Source organism: Canis lupus, chromosome 25, assembly GCF_003254725.2.
Source record: "Canis lupus dingo isolate Sandy chromosome 25, ASM325472v2, whole genome shotgun sequence".
NCBI lineage: Eukaryota > Metazoa > Chordata > Mammalia > Carnivora > Canidae > Canis > Canis lupus.
The window spans coordinates 51,494,349-51,519,620 of NC_064267.1; the positions used below are offsets into that span (position 1 = coordinate 51,494,349).

Genomic DNA, 25,272 nt, shown 5'->3' on the forward strand with positions numbered 1-25,272 from the left:
CTGCACACTGTGCGCCCCCAACTCCACGAGATGCAGGAAAAGGGAAAAGCGCAGAGAGAGGGGAGCGCTTGCGGGGCTGCGGGGAAGGCGGGGCGCGGCGACAGTCCCGTTGGCTGTAGGGCGATCCTGTAGGGCGATCCGGGTGGTCAGACGCTGGTGGGGCCCAGGGGGCGCACAGGGGGCCCCGACCCGATCTATGGGGCTCATGTGATAATAATGTATCCGTGTTACCGCATCAGTTATAATGAACGTGCCACAGTGCACGTGCTTGTCATGGGCCCGCGCGCGTGTCTGGGGTATTCGGATCCCCGTTTCTCGATTTCCCTGTGAACCTGGAACTGCTCTATTTCTAAAGTCTATGGAGCCAAGGAAAACAGCAGGCTTGGGCCGAGGGCGGGGCGCGCCGTGGGCACCTGTGCACCTGCCCGAGCCCCGGGACCCGGGCGGACGCCGAGTCGACGGGCCTGGGTCCGGGGTCGGGCATCGCCGGCTCCCAAGGAGACTGGGGTTTTCAGGGACCGCAATGTCGGCAAAGCGGGGTCTCCATGTGTTGGTATTTGGCGGGCTTGGGGGAGCTCACGAACGGGCTCCCCGTCTACACACGCGTCTGCACCGAGGAAGCGGCGACGGCACGGCCGGGGCGCGCCGGGCGGGGGAGGCGCCCGGGAGGCCCCGGCCCCGCGCCCCGGGCCGCCTGCACCTGCGCCGGCACCTGCACCTGCGCCCGCACGTGCGCCGCCCGCCGGCCGCCCGGGACCGCGCTCGCCGCCGGAGCAGCTGCCGGGGGAGCGGGGCGGGGCGGGGCTCCGGGGCCCGCGGGCAGGGCCGGAGGCCGCGCGGCGAGGGGCCGAGGGCGCCCCGCCGACCCGCAGGCCCCGCGCCCCGCGCCCGCGCGACATCGCGCGCAGCCCGGCGGCCGGAAGTCCGGGGGCGTGTCCCGACGGCGGCCCGCCCCGCCAGAGGGCCAATCAGCGCCCGAGCTTCATTAATAGTGAGCGCGCCGGCCCCGCCTCCGCCCCTCGCGGCGCCGCCCGCCCGCGCAGACCCGGAGCGCGGCCGCGGACGAAGATGGCGACCGCCATGTACTTGGAGCACTACCTGGACAGTAAGCGCCCCTCGCGGCCCTCGGGCCCGGCGCCCGCGCCCCGAGCCCCCCCGCCAGCCGCGCCCCGCGGGCACCAGGCGCCGCGCGCGGACCCCGAGGGCGCGCGGGGGGGCAGGGGCGGGCCGGCGGCGGCGAGGGCGGCGGGGGCGCGCGCGGGCGGGGCGGGGCCGCGAGGAGGTGCGCGCGGGGGGCGCGGCGCGGGGTCCCACCGTCACGGCCGCGCCAATTCCAGGTGCGTCACGGAGGGGCGGGGCCGGCGGGCGCGGGGCGGGGCTCGCGTGACCAGGCCCCGCCCCCGCCCCGGCCCAGGCCCCGCCCCGCCCGCCCCGGCCGCAGCGGCCGCCCCGCCCTCTCCGCCCTCCGCCGTCCCGGCCCCGCCCGGCTCCCGGCCCCGCCCCGCCCTTCCCGGCCTCCTCCGCTGGCCCGGCCCCGCCCCCGCGGCGCGGTCCGGGGCAGGTGGTCGAGCCCCGCCCCCCTCGGACGCGGGGCCGGGCCTGGGGCTCGGGTCGGGGTCGGGGACTCCGGCCCGGGGACTTGGGGGCGACCGTGGTGCGCGGAAGCCCCCGGGGTGCGCCTGTGCCGCGCGGCGTGGGGAGGGCGCTTGCGGGGCTGGGCCGGGTGTCACCGGGCGGGGAGGCTCAGCGCGGGCGGACCTGGGGGTCCCTGCGGGCGTCCTGCGCCCGCCGCAGTCGTGCAGCTCGGCCTGGAGCCGCCGGACAGCTCCTGCGCGGATGGGTTCCTCCCTGGCCTCGCGAGGGCGGTGCAGGCCGCAGCGGCCAAGGAGCCCGTCGGGTCACGCCCTGGTCCCTGCCGGCCCGGCCCTGGCTGGGGTCGGCCCCGGGGTGGGGCGGGCCGGGTGCGCTGCAGCGCTGTACTGCTCGGGGAGGACGTGGAGTACAGACAGGGCCGTCGGTCATCGGTACCGGCCGCTCGGGACCCGCTCCTGCAGCCGCGGACAGGACAGGGAGGGAGCCCCTGCCCCCAGGGTGGTCGCCCAGCCCAACCCGAGCCCGGAGGGGACGCGCCCGTGTCACCGCGACAGAAGCGCTGCGCTGAGCTGTCTGCGGGGAGCACTGGGGCTTGCCCGGCCCTGTCGGTACCTGCCCCCCAGGTGATTCCATCCTGCACGGGGCACCTGTGCCGAGGCTCAGACTGGAGGTGCGGCTTGATCTTTGAGCGCCTGCTGTGTGCCGTGAAAGTAGCCTCGAGCCTCATTTTCCTGGAACTTAACTTTCAAAGGAGGCAAACTGATTTTTTTAATCACAGCAGATTAAGCTCCATGAAGGAGCCCAGCAGGTTGTGAGAGAGCCGAGGTGGCACTGTCCCACAGAGCCCAGGGTAGGACAGAACAGGGAGGTCTGCGCCCAGCCTGGAGGCGCCTCGTGGAGGGACTTTGTGCCGTTCTCCCGGTGAGCTGGGCACCTTTAAGCGGTAGCCTTGGAAAACTAGATTTTGCTCTATAATGATTGATGGCAACTGGGGACAGTAGAGGGGGTTGGCCCCGCGCACAGGAGCCCAGGTCGCGCCCATCAAGGCTACGCAGGCGGGCTGGGAGGTTGGCCTGGAGCAGGAGAAGGGCAGTGCAGTGGGCAAAACAGGGCAGGGAGAGGTCCTCCAGGGTGCGGTCCAGCCTGGTCTGTTTCACTGGAAATTAATTAACCTTGAGCAAATGAGAAGTTCAGTGCCTGGAGCAGAGCAGCCCCACTGCAGTGCCCAGCTGCTGCGTGGCCACCGCCCACTGTGTTGCGTAGCTTAGAGAGACCATGTCCGACCAGGCATGGAGTCTGCCACACGGCACTGCCTGTGCCACCCCATGCAGCGGGTGTCAGGCTCAAGCGGGGCAAAGACCCAACAGACCCCAGGATTTTGCTGGGGTATCGAGAGGGGAGGACTGGCTGGGAGTGTGGGGTGGAAGAGTCACATGGGTCACCTTCCCTGCTTCTGCTTGCAGCTCTCGGGTAAGTCCTCTCACGTTTCCAGCTCTGACAGCCCCTCAAGCCTGTCGGTCTCACCAGTATCGTACTCATCATCCACAAAATATACGTTAATCCTTCTGTTCCCTGAATCCTAGCAGAAACAGAAAATGAAGTCAGATTATTATTTGTTGACTTTATATGTAAAGTCTGCAAGGCGGCTTTTGTCCCGCTACTGACAAGTACACGTCTCTTTGTTTCAGGCATTGAGAACCTTCCGTGTGAACTTCAGAGGAACTTCCAGCTTATGCGAGAGCTGGACCAGAGGACAGAAGGTAGGTGCAGGCCTTGTAGCGCAGCCCCTGGTAGGCTCTGACAGCTGGGGAGAGTTGGCACCAGGATATTGGGGGTGGCCCTGGTCTTCCAGGGCAGTGGGGCTGGAGCCTGGCCTTCGGCATTGGGCATTGTGTAGCGTCTAATGGGGAGTGCTGACACTTTAAAATTAGACTTCATTTCTTAGGTTTTAGCACATCTCCCTGTAGCATCTTTACGACCATCATCCGTTCCTCATTACTTTCTCTTCCTTTTATTTTTATTTATTTATTTACTTTTAAAGAGTTATTTATTTGTTTATGATAGACATAGAGAGAGGCAGAGACACAGGAGGAGGGAGAAGCAGGCTCCATGCAAGGAGCCTGATGCGGGACTCGATCCCGGGACTCCAGGATCGCGCCCTGGGCCAAAGGCAGGCGCTAAACTGCTGAGCCACCTAGGGATCCCCCTTTCCCTTCCTTTTAAAAGGTTTTCTGGTTTGGAACTACATACAGATAGTTTAAACAGAGAGCACTTTGCGACCTCCTGGTATTTAGCTCTCGGTTTCTAAACATCCTATTTTTTTTTTTATTTTTTATTTATTTATGATAGTCACAGAGAGAGAGAGAGAGAGAGAGAGGGGGCAGAGACACAGGCAGAGGGAGAAGCAGGCTCCATGCACCGGGAGCCCGATGTGGGATTCGATCCCGGGTCTCCAGGATCACACCCTGGGCCAAAGGCAGGCGCCAAACCGCTGCGCCACCCAGGGATCCCTAAACATCCTATTTTTGCTGCTGTTTCTTACTTTGTTTCCCTTTTGCTTTGGGCTTTTTTCTGTTATCGTGGAACATGAAGGTTTGCTTCCCGCCTCCTCCCGCCCCTCCTGGTATTGTGGCTTAGAATCTGAATCTGCGGTAGATCAGGGATGGTGTTTCCTTTGTTATTTTTTTTTTTTTTTAATTTTATTTATTCATGATAGAGAGAGAGAGGCAGAGACAACAGGCAGAGGGAGAAGCAGGCTCCCTGTGGGGAGCCCAATGTGGGACTCGATCCCAGGACCCCGGGGTCATGCCCTAGGCCAAAGGCAGAGGCTCACTGCTGAGCCACCCGGGCATCCCAGGGATGGAGTTTCCTTCAGGACTCCGTGGATGTGGTTTGCAGCTGGGACGCATCACGGGCTATGCTGATGTGACCTCTCTTGAATACCTGTATTTTTCTCGGAGTTCATAATCGCTTTGTTTTCCACATTCTGTACACGTTCCACATTTTCATTGTGTCTGCTGCACAGGTTATCTGCCCGTTCCAGGTTTGCTCTCTACACTCAGACCTTTCTCCTGGAGACTCCAGTCTTGTGGGTCTTGTCTGAGCTGGTTGTTTCTCAGGCTGTGGCACAGGCCCTGCCTCTGCTCATCTTTGGTGCAGGACCCCGATTCCTGTGTTGTAAACATCCTTTCTCTTGATGTGCTCCCTTGTCTTATTGGATCCTTTTTTCCAGTAGTTTCCTGAAAAAAGGGTACATGGGAAAGTAGCTTTCTTAAGATCCTGTACGTGTGAAAACATGCTTGTCCTGGTCTCCTCCTGGATGAACAGTTTAGCTGGGTATAGAATTCCAGATTGAAAAAAAAAAAAAAAAAAAAAAAAAAAAAAAGAATTCCAGATTGACCGTCATCTTCCTCCACATGTGGAAGGCACTGCCAGATTCTGTGATGCCCGGGAGAAATCAGATGGTGTTTGGATTTCTCATCCTTTATATATGGGAGATCTTTCTCTCCTGTTTAGCAGCTTCTGGGCTGCTCTTTGTCCCCGTGGCTTCATGTATCATGGTGATGTGCTTGGTTATGAGTGATTTTCCAGTCATTGTGCCTGGCACATGTTTTGTAAGATCAGAATAGCTGTGGTTTCTGAGTAGCAAACACAGAGAATTCTTTTGTTATGCAATACAGTGTTTCCGTGTTTCCGTTCAGGAGTAAGCATGTATGTTTATAAATTGCCTAACAAAAATCTGACTTTGGGGGATCCCTGGGTGGCGCAGCGGTTTAGCGCCTGCCTTTGGCCCAGGGCATGATCCTGGAGACCGGGAATTGAGTCCCACGTCGGGCTCCCGGTGCATGGAGCCTGCTTCTCCCTCTGCCTGTGTCTCTGCCTCTCTCTCTCTCTCTGTGTGACTATCATAAATAAATAAAAATTAAAAAAAAAAAAAAAATCTGACTTTGCAAACTTCTCCCTAGACGGAGGATGGAGCCTGTGGTGCCTGGGGCCCTCTGTGACCCTCCCCCGGGCACTTCCACCCTGAGTTTCCACCTGCAACACATGTTCTCACCTCCCTAAACCAGAGAGTTCACAGTTGTATGTGTCCGCCCTTAGTATCAATGGAATCTCAGAGCATGTTGTCCTTTGTGTCTTGCTTTTCTGTCTCAGTGCCACCTTTTATGGGATTAATCCACATTGCTATGTATAATAGTAGTTGTGTTGCTTGGTGCTGGGTAGTGTTTTGCTGTGTGAATGGACCACAGCTTCTTGGTGTGTTTTACGGTAGATTGCTCATTTGGCTCATTTCATGGTCTCTGCACTTATGAACGTGTTTCCATATGTATCCTAAATCTAGGGTGTGTACTTAAAAGCCGGGTTGTTGTAGCTAAGGTGAGCATGAAATTTGTTATTCAAACAGGGACCATTGGGAGTTGGAGAGGTCACAATGCTTACTCTCTGGACTGCAGTTATACTCCGCAACATCCTGGGTTGTGCGATGGCTGTGCCACCATGCTCCCACCAGTGGTGTTTCAGAGTTCAGTCAGCCCCTTCTTTGCTGCAACTTGGCATTGTTGAGCTTCACTTGTTATCGTGGAATCTCTTACAGGGATTAGCTTTTCCCTCATTTCTCTATCAGATAAGAAGGCAGAGATCGACATCCTCGCTGCAGAGTATATATCTACTGTGAAGACGCTTTCTCCAGACCAGCGCGTGGAGCACCTGCAGAAGATCCAGAGTGCCTACAGCAAGTGTAAGGAGTACAGTGATGATAAGGTGCAGCTGGCCATGCAGACCTATGAGATGGTGAGGAGGTAGGGGGCTGGGGGGCCGGGGGACAGCTGAGGGCCCGGGCTCCTCCCTGTCACGCGGGAAGGGACCAGCTGCTCAGAAATGGTGTATTTGAAGTGGAGGGGGTTAGGCTTTGATAGAGGGATGCTTCTGGAGGAAGCAGGCATTGGGGTGTCTTATATAATTTTAAACTTTATTTATTTATTCATGAGAGACACACAGAGAGAGTCAGGCTCCCTCTGGGGAGCCCGATGTTTCATCCCAGGACCCCAGGATCATGCCCTGAGCTGAAGACAGATGCTCAACTGCTGAACCACCCAGGCATCCCTTTTAGGAGTTTTCTTAATTAAAAACCCAGTTAAAGGGCAAGAAAGGGCTTCCTGGTTGATTTCCAGTGTGTTTGTGATTCTTGAGGTGTCTTGCTCTCATTTTTAAGTAAGACTTGTGAGCATCCTTTTGCACAGGTGGATAAACACATTCGAAGGCTGGATGCAGACCTGGCACGCTTCGAAGCGGATCTGAAGGACAAGATGGAGGGCAGTGACTTTGAAAGCTCTGGAGGACGAGGTTTAAAAAGTAAATCTGTTAATTTTTCTTTATTTTGATACTGTCATCTATGGAGTTTTGAAGAATTTTGGTGATGAATATGTTAGGAATATTCGGTAAATATATTTGAGTGACTTTCATCCTGCATTAGAATGTGAAGAGAATTGGGGTGAAGAGAATTGGGATGTTTGTTGTCTTTCAGAAGGTCGAGCTCAGAAAGAAAAAAGGGGCTCTCGGGGTCGTGGCAGGAGGACCTCAGAGGAAGATACTCCAAAGAAAAAGAAGCATAAAGGAGGGTGAGAGGCTCTTTTCTTTGTCTCTTTCTCCCCAAAGATCACTTAGCATTAGTATTTCCGTAGCATCTAGAAACACCAGTGGCAGCTAACAGCGAGGAAGTGGCTCCTGCATGCCTGCGGTGGGTGTAGTTCTGCGTGCTTTCCCAGTGCCGGTTCCAGCTCCCCAGGGCTCCCAGGGAGAGGGACCCGCCCCAGGTGCGGAGGAGCTGGCTTTGCCCTGGGCGGTCTGATTCCACAATCCACGCCTTAGCCACTGTGTGTCCTGCCTTTTAAGCGACACTGTATTTATTGACAGTTCAGGCTAAGCCATGCTTTAGTAGCTAAATAGATAGCTATTCATTGTTTTATGTATAAATATATATTTTGGATATATTTGTTACCAAGTTGCATGACTGCATTTATTAAATATTTGTGTCATTTACCTTGAACTTCAGAATATTTCATTTAAAGCTTTCTCCTACCTGCTACCCCCACCCCCAAACTCTTGTGTCTCTTCATGGAAGTAATTTTTATTTTTTTCAGAAGTGATTTTTAGAGTACAGAGAAAACAGTAAGCACCCGGTGGCTTCTGTGGAAGGTGGTTTTGACGGGGAGATCTGAGAGTCAGTTTATTTTATTTTGTTTTGTTTTAATTTTATTATTTTATTTATACTTTATTTTAGTTTTGTTTGTTCATGGGAGAGAGAGAGAGAGAGAGAGCGCGCGCGAGAGAGAGGGGCAGAGACACAGGCAGAAGGAAAAGCAGGCTCCATCCCAGGACCCCAGGGTCATGCCCTGAGCCAAAGGCAGACACTCAACTGCTGAGCCCCCTAGGCGTCTCACAGTCAGTTCTTGACAAAAAAGGGGAGTTTTGGTTCTTAAGCCTGGTGTTTAAACTTTTAAGAGAAACCCCAAATGCCAGCTTGCAGTGTACAAATGCAGAACAGACTTGTAGTTTAATGAATTGCTCTGCGGCACATCCTCGTCTGTCATTGACTGCAGCCAGAAGCACTTCATGTGCCCTGTTGGAATCACAACCTCCTTCCTCTGCCCCAAGTAAACATGACCCAGACTATGTCCTATTTCCATTCTTTGACGTTTAGTCCCCAACATGTGCATGTCTTGACACTGTAGTTGAATCTTGCTCTTTCTCTTTTTATCTTTAAATTTAACTTTATTAAGGAATAATTCACATACCATAAAATCTTATTTTAAGTTTATGGTTTAATGCTGTATTCAGTTTTTTTTTTTTTTTTAAGTTATAGGACTATTCAGCCTTTCTGTTTCTTCTTGAGTCAGTTTTGGTAATCTGTGTCTTTCAAGGAATTGGTAGTTTTATATAAGTCAGATTTATTGATATCAAGTTCTTCATGATATTACGTGATTGTCTTTCTGTTGAAGGATCTGTACTGATGATTCCTCTTTTTAGACCTGATGTTGATAATTTGTCTTCTCTCATCTTGATCTTTACAGAGAATTAGAGTTTGGTTTTATTGGTTTTTATATTTTTTCTCTTATGTTTTTCTCTTTCACTGATTTCTGCTCATTTATTTTTAGGGGGGAGGGACAGAGGGCAAGGGAGAGAGAATCTTTTTTTTTTTAAATTTTTTTTACAGATTTTACTTATTCATGAGAAAAACAGAGAGAGAGAGAGGCAGAGACACAGGCAGAGGGAGAAGCAGGCTCCATGCAGGGAGCCTGATGTGGGACTCGATCCCGGGTCTCCAGGATCATCTCCTGAGCTGAAGGCGATGCTCAACCCCTGAGCCACCCAGGGATCCCTGGAGAGAGAATCTTAAGCAGGCTCCACGCCCAGTGCAGAGCCCAACACCGGGCTCAATCTTGTGACTCTGAGATTGTGATGTGAGCTGAAATCAAGTGTCAGATGCTTAACTGACTAAACCACCCAGGCGCCCCTATTACTGCTCATTTTATTTTTTCCTTCCCACTGCTTGAATTTATTTTGCTTTTCTTTTTCTGCCTTTTAGGGAAGTAGCTTAGATCGATGATTTTCATACTTTACTTTTTTTTTTGGTATAAGTATTTAAAGCTATAAATTTTCTTCTAATGTTGAATCTAATTACTATTTTAGCATATCCCACAAATTTGGATATGCGGTATTTTTATTTTTGTTCCATTCAAAATCTTTTAAAATTTCCTTGGTGATTTTCTTGGACTCATAGCTTATATAGATGTATGTTCTCAGCTTCTGGATAATTTGGGATTTTCCAGATAACTTTTCAGATTTCAATTTTTAAATTAATTCTGCTATGATCAGAGAACATCATGTAATAAATATTCTCTGAAATTGAATAGACATGTGTTATGGTTTATGGTCCTGTCTTTTTGTATGTTCTCTATACCCTTGAAAAGAATGTCATGTTTTGCTGCTTTTGGTGGAGTGTTCTGCAGGTGTCAGTCAGACAGCTTGGTTGGTAGTTTTGTTGATCTTCTGTGTCCTTACTTGTATTCTGTTTACTTGATTCATAAATTACTAAGGGAAGAGTGTTGAAATCTCCAACTCTAACTATGGATTTGTCTATTTTTCCTTTCTGTCAGTTTTTGCTTTACGCATTTAAAAGCTCTGTTATTTGTTGATACATACACATTTAGGGTTTTCTAAAAATACCTTGACACCTTCATTGTTACGAAATTTTTTCTTTTATTTATTCCTTATAATGGTCTTTGTTTGGAAGTCTACTTGGTCTGATATACGATAGTCACTCCAGTTGTCTTGTGAGTTTTTGCATGTGTATCTTTTTCCTGTTTCATTCTTCTACTTTCAACATATTTATGTGTTTGTATTTAGAGTGGGTTTCTTGAGGTCAGCAAAATTGAGTCTTGCTTTTTTATCTAATCTGACAATCTCTGCCCTTTCACTGCAATATTTAGAGTACTCAGATATAGCATAATTACTGAATATGATTGGATTTGAATTTATCCTCTTGCTGTGAGTTGCCTGTGTCATCGTGTCATCTCTTAGTGTCTTCTTTTAGATTAATCAAGTATTTTTTGGAATTTTTTTTTTTTTATATTCCATTTTTAAAGACTGTTCATTAACTTAACACAGTGGACTTCAAATAATATTATGTTACTTTATGTTTAATGTAAGAACCGGCCACAAGTATTTTTTTTTTTTAAGATTTTTATTTATTTGTTCATGAGAGACACACACACAGAGAGAGAGAGAGAGAGGCAGAGACACAGGCAGAGGGAGAAGCAGGCTCCATGCCAGGGAGCCCGACGTGGGACTCGATCCCAGGCCTCCAGGATCACACCCTGGGCTGAAGGTGGTGCTAAACCGCTGAGCCACCCGGGCTGCCCCACAAGTATTTTTCTTCTTGTCCTTTGGTGCTCTTGTCAGAAGTCTTAATTCTACACATAATATAAGCCTCACAACATATTGTAATTATTTTAAGTCTAAATCATTTATTATATTAAACAGATTTTCAAACATGAGGAGTTTTATTGTCACTCCACATACGTACCATTTCCACTGCTTTTATTTCTTTATGTAGATGCAGATTTCCATCCGGTGCCATTTCTCTCCTGCCTAAAGAACTTCCTTTAAAATTGTTTTACATTGCACATCTCCTCATGGTGATGAATTTTCTCAAAACTTATTCTCTGAAAATGTCCATTTTATCTCCTTTTTTGAAGGGTATTTTTTTTCTTTTAAGATTTTATTTATTTATTCACAAGAGACACAGAGAGAGAGACAGAGACATAGACAGAAGGAGAAGCAGACTCCACACAAAGAGCCCAATGTGGGACTCGATCCCAGGACACCACGATCACGATCTGGGCCGAAGGCAGGCACTAAACCACTGAGCCACCCAGGGATCCCTTGAAGGGTATTTTTGTTGGATATAGAATTTTAGGTTGACTTTTTTCTCCCAGCACTAAAAATGTTGTCGTGTTGTCTTCCATCTTGAATTGATTCTGATGAGAAATTAGTGATAAGAACTTACCTTTGATTTTTTTCTATATAAGTGGCTTTATTTATTTTTGTTGCTTCTGAGATTTCCATTCAGCAATTTGACTTTTAACAACTTAATTGTAATTTGTCCTGGTGTGTATTTTTTGTGTGTATTTTGCTTGGAGCTCATTAAGCCTTTTGGAGTGTTAGTTTGTTGTTTGTATCAAACTTGGAGAATTTTCCGGGCACCTGGGTGGCTCAGTGGTTGAGCGTCTGCCTTTGACTTGGGTCATGACCCCAGGGTCCTGGGATCGAGTCCTCCACCGGGCTCCCCACAGGGAGCCTGCTTCTCCCTCTGCCTGTGTCTCTGCCTCTCTCTCTGTATCTCTTGTGATTTAAAAAAAAAAAAAAAAAAAAAAAGGAACATTTTCAGACATTTTTCAAATAGTTTTTATTTTGCTCTCTTTTTTATCTTTTTTATGGGGGTCCAGTTTTTTTTTTTTTTTTTTTTTTAAGATTTTATTTATTCATTCACAGGAGATACAGAGACATAGTCAGAGACAGGAGAAGCAGGCTCCATGCAGAGAGCCCGATGTGGTACTTGATCCCAGGACCCCAGGATCACGCCCTGAGCTAAAGGCAGGTGCTCAACTGCTGAGCCACCCAGGCATCCCTGGGACTCCAATTACATGTATGTTAGCTTGCTATTTTCCCAAAGTTCACTGAGGCTGTGCTCATTTTTTTGGTCAGTGGTTTTCTTTCTGTGTTTCTGTTTGGATAGTTTCTATTACTTTATTTCCAAGTCTTTTTTTCTTTGTAGTTTTCTTTAGTGAATATTCCACATAAGAGATTCTCTTGTAAGGAAGTTCTATCTATCTATCTATCTATCTAATTTTACTTTCTACTTATATTACATTTATATATATATTTTTTGAAATATTTTATTTATTCATGAGAGACCCAGAGAGGCAGAGGGAGAAGCAGGGGATCCTGATATGGGACTTGATCCCAGGACCCCAGGATTACTATCTGAGCCAAAGGCAGACACTCAACCCCTGAGCCACCCAGAGCCCACATTTTTATTTTTTTTATGTCTTTGAACATAAATGTTTATAGTAGCTTTTGAAAGATCATCTTTTCTGAATCTATTTATTTCCAAGTATGTGTCTTTCTTTCTTAAAAAAACCATTTATTAAGGTATGGTTGACATGGAAAAAGCTTTACATATTTAACATACACAGTTTGAATAGTTTGGCGGGTCTGTTTCTACTGGCTGATTTTTCTCATGGTTTAAGTCATATTTTCTTGCTTCTTCACATATCTAGTAATTTTTTTTGGATGTTAGTCATTATGAATGTTATATTGTTGACTATCTGGATTTGTTGTCTTCATTTAACGGATGTTGATTTTTTTTTTTTAAGATTTTTATTTATTTATTCATGAGAGACACAGCAAGAGAGGCAGAGACATAGGCAGAGGGAAAAGCAGGCTCCATGCAGGGAGCCCAGTGCAGGACTTGATCCCAGGATTCCAGGATCACACCCTGAGCCAAAGGCAGATGCTTAACTGCTGAGCCACCCAGGCATCCGAACTTTTTTTATTTTCTAATTTTTGTTCAGTACTTTAGTTATCCGTGGATCAATTTGATATTTTGGAGGTCCCCCCTACCTTTTTTTAAAAAAAATATTTTATTTATTTATTCATGAGAGAGACACACATACACACAGGCAGAGACACAGGCAGAGGGAGAAGCAGGCTCCATGCAGGGAGCCCGATGTGGGACTCGATCCCAGGACACCAGGATCACGTCCTGGGCCAAAGGTAGGCGCCCAACTGCTGAGCCACCCAGGGACACTCCCCCACACACCTTTTAGGATTTTTTATTTGAGAGAGAGGGAACACAAGCAGGGAGGAAGAGCAGAGGGAAAGGGAGAAGCAGACCCCCTGCTGAGCAGGGACCCTGATGTGATGCGGGACTGGATCCTAAGACCCTGAGATCGTGATCTGAGCCGAAGGCAGTCGCTTAACTGACTGAGCCACTCAGGTGTCCTCGCAGGCTTGTTTTTAACCTTTGTAAAAAAAAAGTTTTTTCTAAGAGGGCGTGATAGTGAATATTTTTGGCTTGGAAGAGGCCATAATGTCTTTGTTGTGACCACTCAATTCTTTTTTTTTTTTTTTTTTTAAATCAAAAACATCCACAGAAAATATGTAGCTGTGTGATGTATGATGTGGCTGTTTCAATAAAACTTCATTTACAGGGATCCCTGGGTGGCGCAGCGGTTTAGCGCCTGCCTTTGGCCCAGGGCGCGATCCTGGAGACCCGGGATTGAATCCCACGTCGGGCTCCCGGTGCATGGAGCCTGCTTCTCCCTCTGCCTATCTCTCTGCCTCTCTCTCTCTCTCTCTCTCTCTCTCTGTGACTATCATAAATAAATTTAAAAGAAAAATTAAAAAAAAAAACTTTATTTACAGAAACATCCAGTTAGGGGCCCTGAGTGGTTGAGTTGGTTAAGTGTCTGCCTTTGGCTCAGGTCATGATCTCAGGGTCCTGGTATCCAGCCCCATGTCAGGTTCCCGGCTCAGTGGGAAGTCTGCTTCTCCCTCTTCCTTTGCCCCTCCTCCTCGCTTGTGTTCTCTCTCCCTCTCTCAAATGAATAAAAGTTTTTTTTTTTTGTTTTTTTTTAAAAAAAAAAAACATCCAGTTAACTGCAGGCTGTATCGTGCCAACCCCTAGGTTAGGGTAGCCTTTCTCTAAGGTTAGTTAAGTTGTACTGTTACGGTGTTACCCACGGTGTAACCCTTCTGGGTTCTCCTCGGGACACCTTTTGAACTGATTGAGGCCTCGCCATGCTGGCCAGGTGGAGCGGAAATGTTATGGCATGTGCATGTGAGCTGTGGCAGTTCGCTCCTAGCTCCCCTGCATTCTCTGCCTGGACTCATGGGTTCTCACCCTGTGCACAGCTTAGTTTTTGTGAAAACCTCAAAGGGATGCCTTTGCAGATTTTTGGAGCACATCCACTTTACCTTCTTCCTTTCTGGCACCTTGCCACCAGATTCCAGAAGCCTCTCTCTCCTGGAACTTGAGGCCTTTCCCTCATTTCTGGACACCCGTGGTGTGTCTGGTGTTCCTGCTGGTGACCTGGAGCGTGGGAAGCTGAGGTGATGGCAGGGCCCACTTTGTTTACCTTCTCTGAGGGTGGCAGTCCTGCCGCCTGCCGCCTCTTCCAACGTCTGGGAACAGCTGCGCCACGTGCTGTGTCGTTTTCTGGTTGGTTCACAGCGGGAGGGCCAGTCGTGCCTGTTGTGCTGTGTGGTCAGAAGTGAGTATTTTTTTCTTTTCTCTTTTAGATAAGCTCCATAAATCCTTCATGTGTGAGTTTTTCTCCATCCCTTTCTTTTTCCACAACTTTCCTTTTGAAGAACCTGGACTGTTTTGTCTCCTAGCGTTTCCCAGACTTTTTTTTTTTTAAATTCTTTTTTTTTTTTTTTTTTAATTTATTTATGATAGTCACAGAGAGAGAGAGAGAGAGAGGCAGAGACACAGGCAGAGGGAGAAGCAGGCTCCATGCACCGGGAGCCTGACGTGGGATTCGATCCCGGGTCTCCAGGATCGCGCCCTGGGCCAAAGGCAGGCACCAAACCACTGCGCCACCCAGGGATCCCCCCAGACTTTTGATTTTGTTGACGAGATGGGAAACCTGGCGAGTACATCTTTACTAAACACGTGCGTGGCGCGCTTCCTTGTTTCCTCGGGGGATTTGCTTGATCTCTGACTGGAGACACCTGGTCCCGTGGGTGCACCTGCTAGAGCTGGTTGGCGAGGTGTTGGCCGCGGGGCCGCGGGACCTGCTGTGCACAGGGCTGCTGGGCCCGTGCCGTGGTGGCCACTGGGAGCAGTTACACAGGGAGGAGACCGATGGTGTGGTGCTTCGTATGTTGTCGTTTTCTGTTCTAGATTATCCACTGGATTCCTTTTTTTGTAGATTTTAGTTCCTTTCTGAAAAGGGCCTATATTTGCATTCATCTTACTCGTATTTTTCCTGCAACAGCTACTTAAAGCTCGCGTCTGCGGATTTTCACTGCAGGTCATTGCTGCCTCTGCTCCTGCTAGCCAGCCTCTCGGGGTTTTAGCCAGGTTTTCCTGCTCCTTTCTCGTCCTATAGCTTTTAGCATCTCAGTTTGGAGGTAAGAGGAACACACGGGGTGAGCTCCCTGCCCAGGAGGCATTTATTTTGCTTTTGGTCCAGGCAAACTGCAGCAGGGAGGCTGGGGGCCCTGTTCCCGGGCCCAGTCCCTTCTGCGTCAAAGGCCCTCCCCAGTTCCTGATGAGAACGCACGGTTTCTTTTTCTTCCCGGAAGGCGGCCTGTGTGGCTGGTCAGTGCTCTGGTGGCGCTTGGCTTTCCTTTCTCGTGTCCTGCCTGCACAGTTTCTCGGTTGGCGCAGGTCAGGAGGAGGAGGCTGGCTAGGCCGGAGGCAGGCCGCCTCCCCGAGAACACGGCAAGGACCCGTGCTCAGCCTCTGCAGCCTCCAAACAGCCCCCGGGTTCAGTGGATGGGCTGTGGGGTCGCTGCTGCCCTGGTGTCTGTGGCCATGCTGGCTCGGGGTGGCCCCGAGAGGGCCGCTGGCCCTCGGCTAAGCCCAGGCGTGGCTACGGGCCCCCCTCGGCAGTCGCACATCTGGCCCTTGTCGTCCACAGCTCTCCAGTGTCTTTAAAATGTGGTCTTAACAGCTGACGGGGCTTGTGTTCCTGACTTGGCGCAGGAGGTTCTAGTCGGCCCGCCCCTCGCTGATGAGACCCCAAAGGCCCGGTAGTTTCTGGAGACAGCAGGCGGCCTCATTGGCCTCGTCAGCAGGGCTTCGCCTGCAGGGAAGGCGGCCCGGCTCTCGGTGGGGTTGGAGCCTCCCGGAGGCGCGTGCCCCAGGCCGTGCCTCAGGCTGCCCAGTGACCCGCACGGCTTGTCGCCGGCTACGTGCCCACGCTGAGGCGGCCGGGCACGCGGCTCTCCCGGACGCAGCCGGGCCGGGGTGCGCGTCGCTGAGCGCTGTCTGACGGCCCTGAGGAGGTGGATGGCTCGGCCGCTGCTTCCCCAGCCTTCCTGTCGGGCTGGCCGCGGCTGAGAAGGGGGGATGTCGGGGGGGATGTTTGCAGAGCACCTCGGCAGGTCGGGCCGGACCTGGCCCTTCTGCGCGGTGCCCCCGAGCGGCAGTGCTGTCACTGCCTGTCGTACGGATGCTGGCACAGGCCAGACGGGCTCGCTGATGTGAGGGGAGCGTGAAGGCGCGGGGCCTGCCCGGACGTCCGGTTCCAGCTTGTGCTTGGGAATCACATCGGGAGTTTGAGGCACTGGTGGCCCCTGGCACTGCTCAGGGTGAGGGATGCCCGGTGTCCGGGGAACTCGGCCTGCGCCCCGTAGGGCCGGAGCGTGGTGGCCAGGGCAGTGGACGTGGGGGCTGCAGCCTGCCAGGCAAGCGGGGAAGGCCTTCCTGGGACCTCCTGGGCCCCCTTCCACACTCTGCCCCAGAGCGCCCCAGGGGAGACTGGAGAAGTGCCCGAGGGCCACCCTGAGGCCTCCCTGCGGTGGGCTGGTGCCTTGAGCCCGGGGACGGGCGCTCAGGTCAGGTGTCAGCTCGCGGTGTGAACATTGTGTGAAGCTTCGCGAGCGGAGCCCGCAGAGCGGCTGAAGCGTGGTCGGCACCCGGAGGGTGCGCACCTGCGTGCATCTGTGGGGGACCCCGCGGCAGGTTGGTTGATCGTCCAGGTGAGTCCCAGGGAGGAGAGCCCCCGATGGGCAGGATGCGGGCCAGCGGGGGCGAGATGCACTCTCCGTAGGTTTGGCAGAAAACGGAGCAAACCCCGTCGTAGGCCGGAGGGGAGCCCGCGGCCTGCGAGTGTGCGGATGGAGCAGCGTACGTCTGTGATGCGGGCAGATTTCAGATAAAAAGAGCAAGTCCTGTGTGTTCCCAGAGACGAGAGCAGCTCGCCTGTAGAGGCAAGAGGCTCCCCCAGAATCTGGGGCCTTCAGGGGCATTGCTTAGTCCAGTGGGCAACACTCACCCCGGGCAGAGGGTGCTCCCACAGAGGACAGCTGGGGGGTACCCTGGGGGGCAGTGTGGAGTGGAGGGGTGCCCCACGGGGCCGGCGGCCTGGTGGCGTGTGGCTGAGCCTGGGCGTCTGATGGCGGGGAGACAGTGTTTCTAGACGGGCCGCATGGGAGAAGCAGGCTTGTCACCGGCGTGATGGTTGCGGCTGTCACCGGCGTGATGGTTGCGGCCTGCTGGGTTTCTTAGCCTCCCCTCCAAGTTCTCGGCGTGAACCCGGTGTGTTTCCCCACAGTTGTGTTTGGAATTACACGTGTGCTCTTGGTTCTGGAGGGTGAGGTAGGGAGGGTTTCCTTTCTTGGCTGATTGGAGCACAGTGTCGACGTTCCCCTGCAGCTGGCTCCTGAATCATGGAAGAGTGACGCCACAGCCCTGCCCGCTGTGACACGGTGAACACCGTGCGCCCTCCCACCTGCTTGGCTGCAGGGCTGGGGGCAGCCCACATGGAGGGAGGCATGGGCTGGGCCACGGGTTAGTGACCTAGGGGTCTGTGGGGAGGGGACAGCAACAGGCCCGCGTCACGGGGAGGGCGGGGTGACGGCATGTGGTCAGAAGTGGCCCACTGGCAGGTGGGCGGCTGGGGGGTGGGAGGGGGCTTCCAGGACGAACAGCTCCAGGAATGGGGCAGGTATCTGGTGGCTTCCAGGTCTTGGGGTGCAGGTGCGTGAGCACGTATACTGGGTATGCGACCAGACCAGCTTGGGTTGGGGTCCAGGGTTCTCAAGTGTCGTCCCCTGGCAGCTGGTGAGGGGTCTGTGGCTGCCCCGGGGGACAGGGCCCCTGAGACGCTGGGGGGGCGGGCCTGGGGGAGTGGGCGTGGAGCCGCGGGAGTAGGTCCTGTCCAGAGGGAGGGACGAGATGGGAATGGGTTCCTGTCCCCAGAGTGGGACCAAACCCCAGTGCCGCGTGGTGAGTGCTTCCCATCCACCCTCTGGGGTGCCTCTGGGGTGCCTCTGCGCCGCATCTTGTTGTACCCCCCCCACCCCCTGCTGCTCACAGCTGTGGTTTCCCTGCAGGTCAGAGTTCACCGACACCATCCTGTCTGTACATCCCTCTGATGTGCTGGACATGCCTGTGGACCCAAATGAGCCCACCTACTGCCTCTGCCACCAGGTGTCCTACGGGGAGATGATAGGCTGTGACAACCCGGACGTGAGTGTGGGCGCTGGGCACAGGCCTGGGTTGAGGCACTGCCCCCGCGGGGACGGGGTGGGGTGTGTTGCCGTCCACGTCTGTCCTCACTGCGGCTCTCCCCTCTGCCCTGCAGTGTCCTATTGAGTGGTTTCACTTCGCCTGTGTGGATCTGACCACAAAACCCAAAGGAAAATGGTGAGTATGGGGCGCTGCGCTTCCTGCCTGCGGGGTGTCCTGCGCGCTGGTCCCTTCAGGCCTGGGCTGCGGCCTCGGGCACTGCGGGTGCAGCACTCCTGGTTCCTGGGGCTGAGCCCGTGGAGGGGCATCTGCTGCCCACCTCACCTGCGCGCAGCCTCTTATGATGCTAGCCTTATTCTTCTAGAGAACCGCTGTTCTGACTCCTCCGATTGAGGCAGCGATACTCTTAAATAGAAGCGTGAGATGAGGAGCTCTTTTCTCTGGAGAAATTTTGGGAAAAGGTGAAGAGCATGAGCATTAGGACAAGTCCACACCTGGGCACAGGCCGGGGACCTGCTGCGGGGCTTCTGCGTAGTTGGTGTGCAGAGCACTTGAGCACCTTCTGTTCCTGAGCCTTGGATTCAGTGGCAGTAGCAGGTTTTGTGTTTTCTTGAGATTTTGTTTAAATAAAAACCAGGTTTTATTTTCCTGTGGTTAAGATGGACATACGTCCTGAAATGAAATCTCGGGAATTTGGTTTTCCGTGTTTGCATGTGCGTGTGGACGGAGGAGATGAGAAACCCCTGGAGGACAGTCCGTGGGTGACGGCAGAGGGGGCGCTCACGGGTCCGGCAGCCACATGTGGTCCTGACACTGGGTCACCTCTGGGAGTCCGGGCAGTGATGGGACGCGCCCCTGACAGTGCCCTGCAGCTGGGTCCGGGCACCTGAGCTGGGGGCTGCTGGCCCAGCCGGGGGCAGGTGTGGCTTGTGGTGGGGCACAAGGCGGGGAGATTTGACTTGAGTTTGGACATGGGTTTGGGCTGTTTGTGGAACTCCTGGGCGGAAGAGTCGGTAGGCGACAGAAAGTCATTTTGTTCTTGGGAGGGCCGTGTAGATGGGGTCCACCCACCGTGGGCCAGGAGCAGGGCAGGACCAGCAGGGCCGGGGAGGCCAGGGAGGCCCCACCCCTGCTATCTAACTCCGTGTTTCTCTGGGGTCTTTCTAGAAACACAGTGTGTCAGGCTTCTTCCCTGTTAAGTAAGATTCCAGCTCTGACATGTTCTTGCGGCATGAGCCTGCATGTGAGCATGTGCGCTGGGGGAGCTTTGCTTCCTCCGGGCAGCGGCGGCGCGCTCAGTGCTCGCTCACTGGCACGGACCAGACGCGGAGCGGCGGCCGGGGCCTGGGTGGGCGCCGTCACGTGCGCATCAGCTGCCTCCGGGCCTCCTGCATCGGGAGCTAGGAGGGCGGAGCTGGAGGGCAGCTGGAACGTACCCTAGGGTCACTGCCAGCTGCCAGGGTCCGGGAGTGACCGAGGGCCGCCCCGCCCCGTGTCTGAGACGCTGACCCCGCTTGCCCCGGGCCACCAGGGAGCACTTGCCGACCGTGCGGTCTCCGGGGCTCCTGCTGGCCGGGCTCGGGCGCCAGCACCTCTGGTCTGCCGGCGCCACTGTGGGTGCGGCCTGGCCTCCACTTCCATCGCTGGCGACCGCGTGAGCACACAGGGGACCAAGTAACTTGATCGCGAGGAGCGTTCATGCATAGGAACAGTGTCGCTCATTGATGGTCAGCTCAGAACATGTGCTGGTGAGGGGGACTTGCTGGGGGTTCCCCTGGGGGCTCCCAACGGGAGGGCCGTGTGCAGTGCGCGCTGTCCCCTGGCACGGTCACGGGCCCCCCAGGGCGCCCGGGCAGGTGGGCCGGGGCGTCTGCGCACACACGGCTGCTCACTGTTCCTCTCTCCCCAGGTTCTGTCCACGCTGCGTTCAGGAGAGGAGGAAGAAGAAATAAGGCTGGTGCTCAGAGCAGAAGAGCGAGTTAACGTATTCCGTCTTCGTGTTGCAATATTTTCTCTTCGTTTTAAAACTACCTTGTTTCAAACAATATTTAAAAACTCAGTGGCCAGTTGTAATTCTGGATGCTTCCTAAAACAAACAAGAATCGTCTGAGCCCTGTTTGCACGAGGAGCGATCTCCCGGGGACTTGCCGCAGTGACTTCACCCTTCAGACTTTGTACAGGCCCCTCGCCGAGCGTGGCAGGCACGCCGAGCTGCCCCTCCGCAGCCGGGGCGAGGGCGTCCTGGGGCTGCCCCCCCGGCTCCCCCATGCGCACATCTGTCCCCGCGAGGCCTTGCTGGAGGGCATCTTCTGCGTCCGAGCTCTGCGCCCGCCGGAGCCTGCGGCCTGCCCGGGAGGACGGGCGCTCCCTGGGGGAGGGGGCTCCGCTCCACTGTGCACTGCCTTTTCCGTCCGGACTCCCAGTTCCCTCCGTGAGGGTTTTACCTTCTGGAGTAAACGGCTCTTCATTAGCCCCCCCGGGCGGTCATTGCCGTGACCCGCCCGCAGGAGCCGTGTGACAGCCGGCTGATGCTCCGTTTCTCTGGGAATTCCCCACGTTTTTACTGTGAAGATGAAATTATCGTAATAGCATGAAGATAGTGGGTCTGTGTGTACGTGAAGTGCGTCCAGTCCAGTAAGAGCTGATTTTAAACCTGTCCTGTCACACACCGCTCAGCAGCTTGTGTCCACGGGGACGACAATTATGTGATGCGATTTGTGAATTTCTCGTGCCACGGCAGTTCTGGAATGAAGCTAGGAAACCACAGTGTGTTTTGTTTAATATGCATTCACTGAATCAATTTTGAACCGTGTTTTAGGTAATAGTTGGGGGACATCGCATACATTTGGTGTGTTGAGATCCATTTGTGATGATGCGTAGCGGGACTCCTGGGAGCGTTCCGGACTCTCAGACCCTCAGCCTACATGTAGAGGAGTCCAGGGAGTCCCGAGGAACGAGGGAAACCTGTTTCTGTCCTCAAGCCAGGAAGAGAAGTCCAGGAGGTAGGGTGGCGATGCAGAATTTCCCAATGAAGAGGAACCTGGTCCCTTTCTGAGGAGGCCTCTGGAACGTGCCTCCAGTGGTCTGCTTCCCCGCACGCTTCTCCTGTTCTCTGATGTTTCTCCGGGCACAGGGGCGCCTGGGGGCTGCATCCTGGATGGGCCGCCCCTCGCCGACCAGCTCCTGTCGGTCAAGGACAGCTGGGACATTACCTGGGGCGGCAGAGGGCGGCGGGGGCCCGGCTGGTGCCTGCGCCTGTTTGTTGGCGGGTCAGCCTGCGCCAGCAGCTGTGCCGTCCTGCTGTCCTTCCCGAGCGCGCCAGGAGCAGGCCTTGCCTCCAGGTGGCGGCAGGGGAGTCGGTTCGGAGAGGGCAGCCCTTTCTGTCGCGGGCCTGACGCCTTCCTGCCATGCAGAGAGAAGGGCCGGGGGCCCGGAGGAGCGCCGGCCGCCACCAGCACCTCGGTCTCACTGCCACTGAAAACCAGGCTCGTTTGTACTTAGTAACTTAGCTCTTTGTTAACACAGGTGTTTAAAGATTGTGGGGAATAAATTGAGGAAAAGTGTTTTCTTCACTCTCTTACCAGTTTTTGTGGAGAGCACAGCAATACACGGTTTGCGATGCTTCTTGGGAGGCCCGCTTGATGCTGCCCTGCATCTTCAACACCTCCCAGCGCACGGTCGCAGCACAGCTGGTGACTGAGGAGGTGCGGGGCATGGGCGGGCTCGGGCAGCACCTGGCTTCCAGGCCTCGCTCCTTGGCAGGAGGGACGGGCGGCATCCCCGCGGAGCCTGTGTTCTTCCGTGACCGTGTAACAGCCCAGGGGCCCACCTTTCCTTTTCAGGTTTCTGTGCCTACCTGTTTCTAGCGTTTACTTTGTCGGTAAAGTCGTGCTTTGGAGAGGGCACGGCGCGGGCCGAGTAGGAAGATCCTTTCCCTGTGAGGCCATTTGGGCTGCGGCGCCGACCAGCTGCCCTCCCTGCCTGTGGATGCTGTCTGCAAGTCAGAGCGACACGCGGGGACGGCTGCTTGCTTGGGAAAGATGTCCTGCCCCCGGCCTAGCTCTAGCCCCGCAGGGATGGCTGGCGCCACGCACGGGGTGCTCCCTGAGACCCGGCCGCCTGCGTCCGGGGGTGATTCCCACCCGCCCCCGTCTGCCTGCCAGGCACCAGGTGTGCCCCAGGCGGCTGCAGAGCCCTGTTCCTTGGGTAGAGGGGGGTCCGGGCTGGCCCCAGAGGTCCCCCTTGCAGCCATAGCTGAGCCGAGGGTGTGGGCCCTCGTTGGCTGCTGGGTTTACCTGTAGGGAAGGAGCGCCTTGCGCAGGGGGCTCGGCGTGTTCCTGTTCTCCGTGCTAGGGTAGCGGTCGGCGGTTTGACGGAGAGCCTCTCGCTTCCTGTAGGAGAACACATGCTGCACTTAGAAAAGTAGTTCAACTGAGCCCCCACGTCCCTGGCTGTGCTGGTGGAGCTGCTGGTGGGGTGCAGACCCTGAGCCAAGGCCCATGAGACTGTCCTCACGGTGCAGCCTGGGGTCCCCGGGCAGGCGGGCGTGAGAGGAGACTGGCCGTGACCACAGGAACCTGGTGGCTTCTGGTCCGCGCAGGGCAGCAGCCGCGCGAGACACAGCCGTGCGCGCAGTAATGGAGGGGTTTGCTGGCGTGCGTGGGGACGATGGCCAGGTACACTCCGGGCCCATCGCAGGGGCCACGTGGCCCTCTGCCTCCTGTTCTGGAGCTGGGGGCCCTTGGCAGGGACGGCTTCGAGCCAGAGCGCTGTCCGAAGAGCACCTTCCTCGTGTGGCCACAGCCACAGTTTGGACCCTTACCGTGCGCCTTGGACATGGAAGGTTTTCCTCAATTGTTAGTGAGCCGTGACTGGTCCTTGTTCCCTGTGCTAAGAGGAGTTTCAGAAACAGGAAGTCTAAGAAAAATGTTCTCATTAGGAGAGAGTTCTATGAAGTTTCTTTCTTTCTACAAATGTATTTTGTGGTGTTCATTTTTACCACATTTCATCCAAAAAGATAATGCAGCTTTAACACGAATGTTACATTTTATTTTCAAGGAATTATCTATGTTCCCTTTGTAAAGGAAAGATACTATTGTAAATCTTTTTATTAAATAATGTAAAGATGTATATCTGTATTTTTGGATCACCTTATAGATTATGGATATATTGTTTAATAAATAAAGTATTTTTTGGAACAAACGTTTGAGAATGAAATGTTCTGGGACACGATAAAACGTCAGCGCTGTGGCCAGAGGCGTTAAGTACCGCCTGCGCGGGCGTGCAGCAAGTGAGAGCAGGGCGGCCTGGGCAGGACCCTGGCCTCTGCGAGCTTGGGGCCCCCGGTGGCCTGAGCTGCACCGTGGCGTCAGGAGCTCACAGGAAATGTCAGGGGAGAGCACTTGGGGTTGTTTTATAGACATTAGGTGCCTTCCCTGGAACAGAAGGTGTGCCCTCCGGGGTCTGACTAGGCATCAGACCTTTGGAGCCAAATAGTCCTTAGGACATTTTTCCTTGAGGAGTGCTAACGGTCAGGGTCCTAAAGCCCAACGTGGTCACCACAATCGAGGGGCCCAGCATCTCACCTGTTTTCCAGTTGAAAACCAATTCACAGACCCAGCATCCTCGCTGGAGGGAGGGCCTGCACATCCACGGAGTCCCAACCTTGGCACTCCAGGGGTACCTGCAGCCGTTTGTTGGGGTGACTGCCCAGGAAACACCACCGGTGTAATCTTCACTGGTTCTGAGGGCTTACCAAGTCCCAGAGGTCCGCGGTGCCCCTGGACTACTCGTCCAGGAGGGCCGACCATGATCAAGTGCCAGGTAATGCTTGTCAGTGTGCGGCCACAGGTCCCCCGTCTGAATGTGCCATTGAAACAGGCATGACAACTGGCAGGATGCCCACATGGACTCCACGCTGACCTGTGGGGCAGGGGCTGATAAGGTAGGAGGGCCAGGTAGGAGTCTGGAACATCCTCTCCCTTGCCAGGATGGCAATCCAAAGGCAAAGTGCATCCCCGATGGGAAGATACAGTGGTGAAGTACTTAGCACACGTGAACAGGAGGGGGGCAGGTTGTGAGGGTGTAGCGTGATGACCCCGGTGACACACCTGCAAGAGCAATGCGCACACCTTGGCACACGGCAGGCAGTCACTGACGTGGCAAGTGGTGGTTCTCTCTGCCAATCTGCAAGACTGCTAGGATCTGTTTGTTCTGTTTGGCAAAGTCCGCAGGGCGCCTCCGCGGTCGGCCTCCGCCCCTGGCCCAGGCGTCTTCGCTATCTCACCCCCAGAGCGGCCTCCCCGGCTGCCTCGCAGGCTCCAGAGATGCCTCAGCAGCACGGCTGGGAGCCGGGGGGCCGAGATGAGCCAGGTGCTGCACCAGGAAAGCAGAAACTGGGTTAGTTAGGGTAACAGCTTAAGGGAGAGCGCTGGCTGGAAAGGCGGGGGCTCTGAGGTGGTGATGGTCGCAGGAAGCCCCGCAAGGTGGGGAGCAGGTGTTGCCGAGCTCAGGGAAGGGGGGGGTCCTGTGGAGCTGGGACCCACCCCGCCGGGACCTCCAGGCCGTCCTGCGGCGGCTCCCCCGAGGGCATGTGATGAGGCTGGGAGCCATTCCTGGGGTGATGCTCCAGGAACACCCATCGGGTCCTGCCTTTGTCTTCCTCAGGGCCCTGGGCCCTGCAGGCCCCACAGACCACAGGTCAAAGGGCACGCCTCTGCCTCCCGCCTGGGAGTGGGGTCCCGGGCCTGGACCTTAGCTCAGGCGGCGGCTGACCTCGCGGGTCTGCGGCCCAGCCTGTGCTGCGTGCGCTCCCCGCCGGGCTGTCTGCCCTGTGGTGGGGCAGGGGCAGGGCAGGGCAGGGCAGGGCAGGGCAGGGCAGGGCAGGGCAGGGGGGGGCCTTGGGCGGGGAG

The 25,272-nt window shown here is 54.4% G+C and overlaps 1 protein-coding gene and 1 long non-coding RNA gene across 5 annotated transcripts; one reads left to right on the forward strand and one right to left on the reverse strand.

Moving 5' to 3' along the window:
* The first annotated feature begins 983 nt into the window (after positions 1 to 983).
* ING5 (inhibitor of growth family member 5) lies at positions 984 to 23,563 on the forward strand. 3 transcript variants are annotated; one of them, XM_025463783.3, is made up of 8 exons: positions 984 to 1,105; positions 3,282 to 3,353; positions 6,218 to 6,384; positions 6,834 to 6,945; positions 7,118 to 7,211; positions 18,226 to 18,361; positions 18,477 to 18,538; positions 20,271 to 23,563. In XM_025463783.3, exons 1-8 carry the CDS (start codon positions 1,069 to 1,071, stop codon positions 20,311 to 20,313), a joined length of 723 nt encoding a protein of 240 aa, XP_025319568.1. In that variant the 5' UTR covers positions 984 to 1,068; the 3' UTR covers positions 20,314 to 23,563. The 3 variants fall into 3 exon arrangements, with proteins under 3 accessions (XP_025319568.1, XP_035572735.1, XP_025319570.1); XM_035716842.2 differs by lacking the exon at positions 20,271 to 23,563 and adding an exon at positions 18,726 to 20,186; XM_025463785.3 differs by lacking the exon at positions 984 to 1,105 and adding an exon at positions 1,961 to 2,514.
* LOC118354848 (uncharacterized) lies at positions 21,084 to 24,670 on the reverse strand. 2 transcript variants are annotated; one of them, XR_004816164.2, is made up of 5 exons: positions 24,493 to 24,670; positions 23,947 to 24,283; positions 23,184 to 23,251; positions 22,657 to 22,752; positions 21,084 to 22,355 (listed from the first exon to the last, which is right to left on the reverse strand). It is a non-coding gene; the product is annotated as an uncharacterized LOC118354848 (long non-coding RNA). The 2 variants fall into 2 exon arrangements; XR_004816161.2 differs by having other exon boundaries at positions 24,472 to 24,670.
* Positions 24,671 to 25,272: the final 602 nt, after the last annotated feature.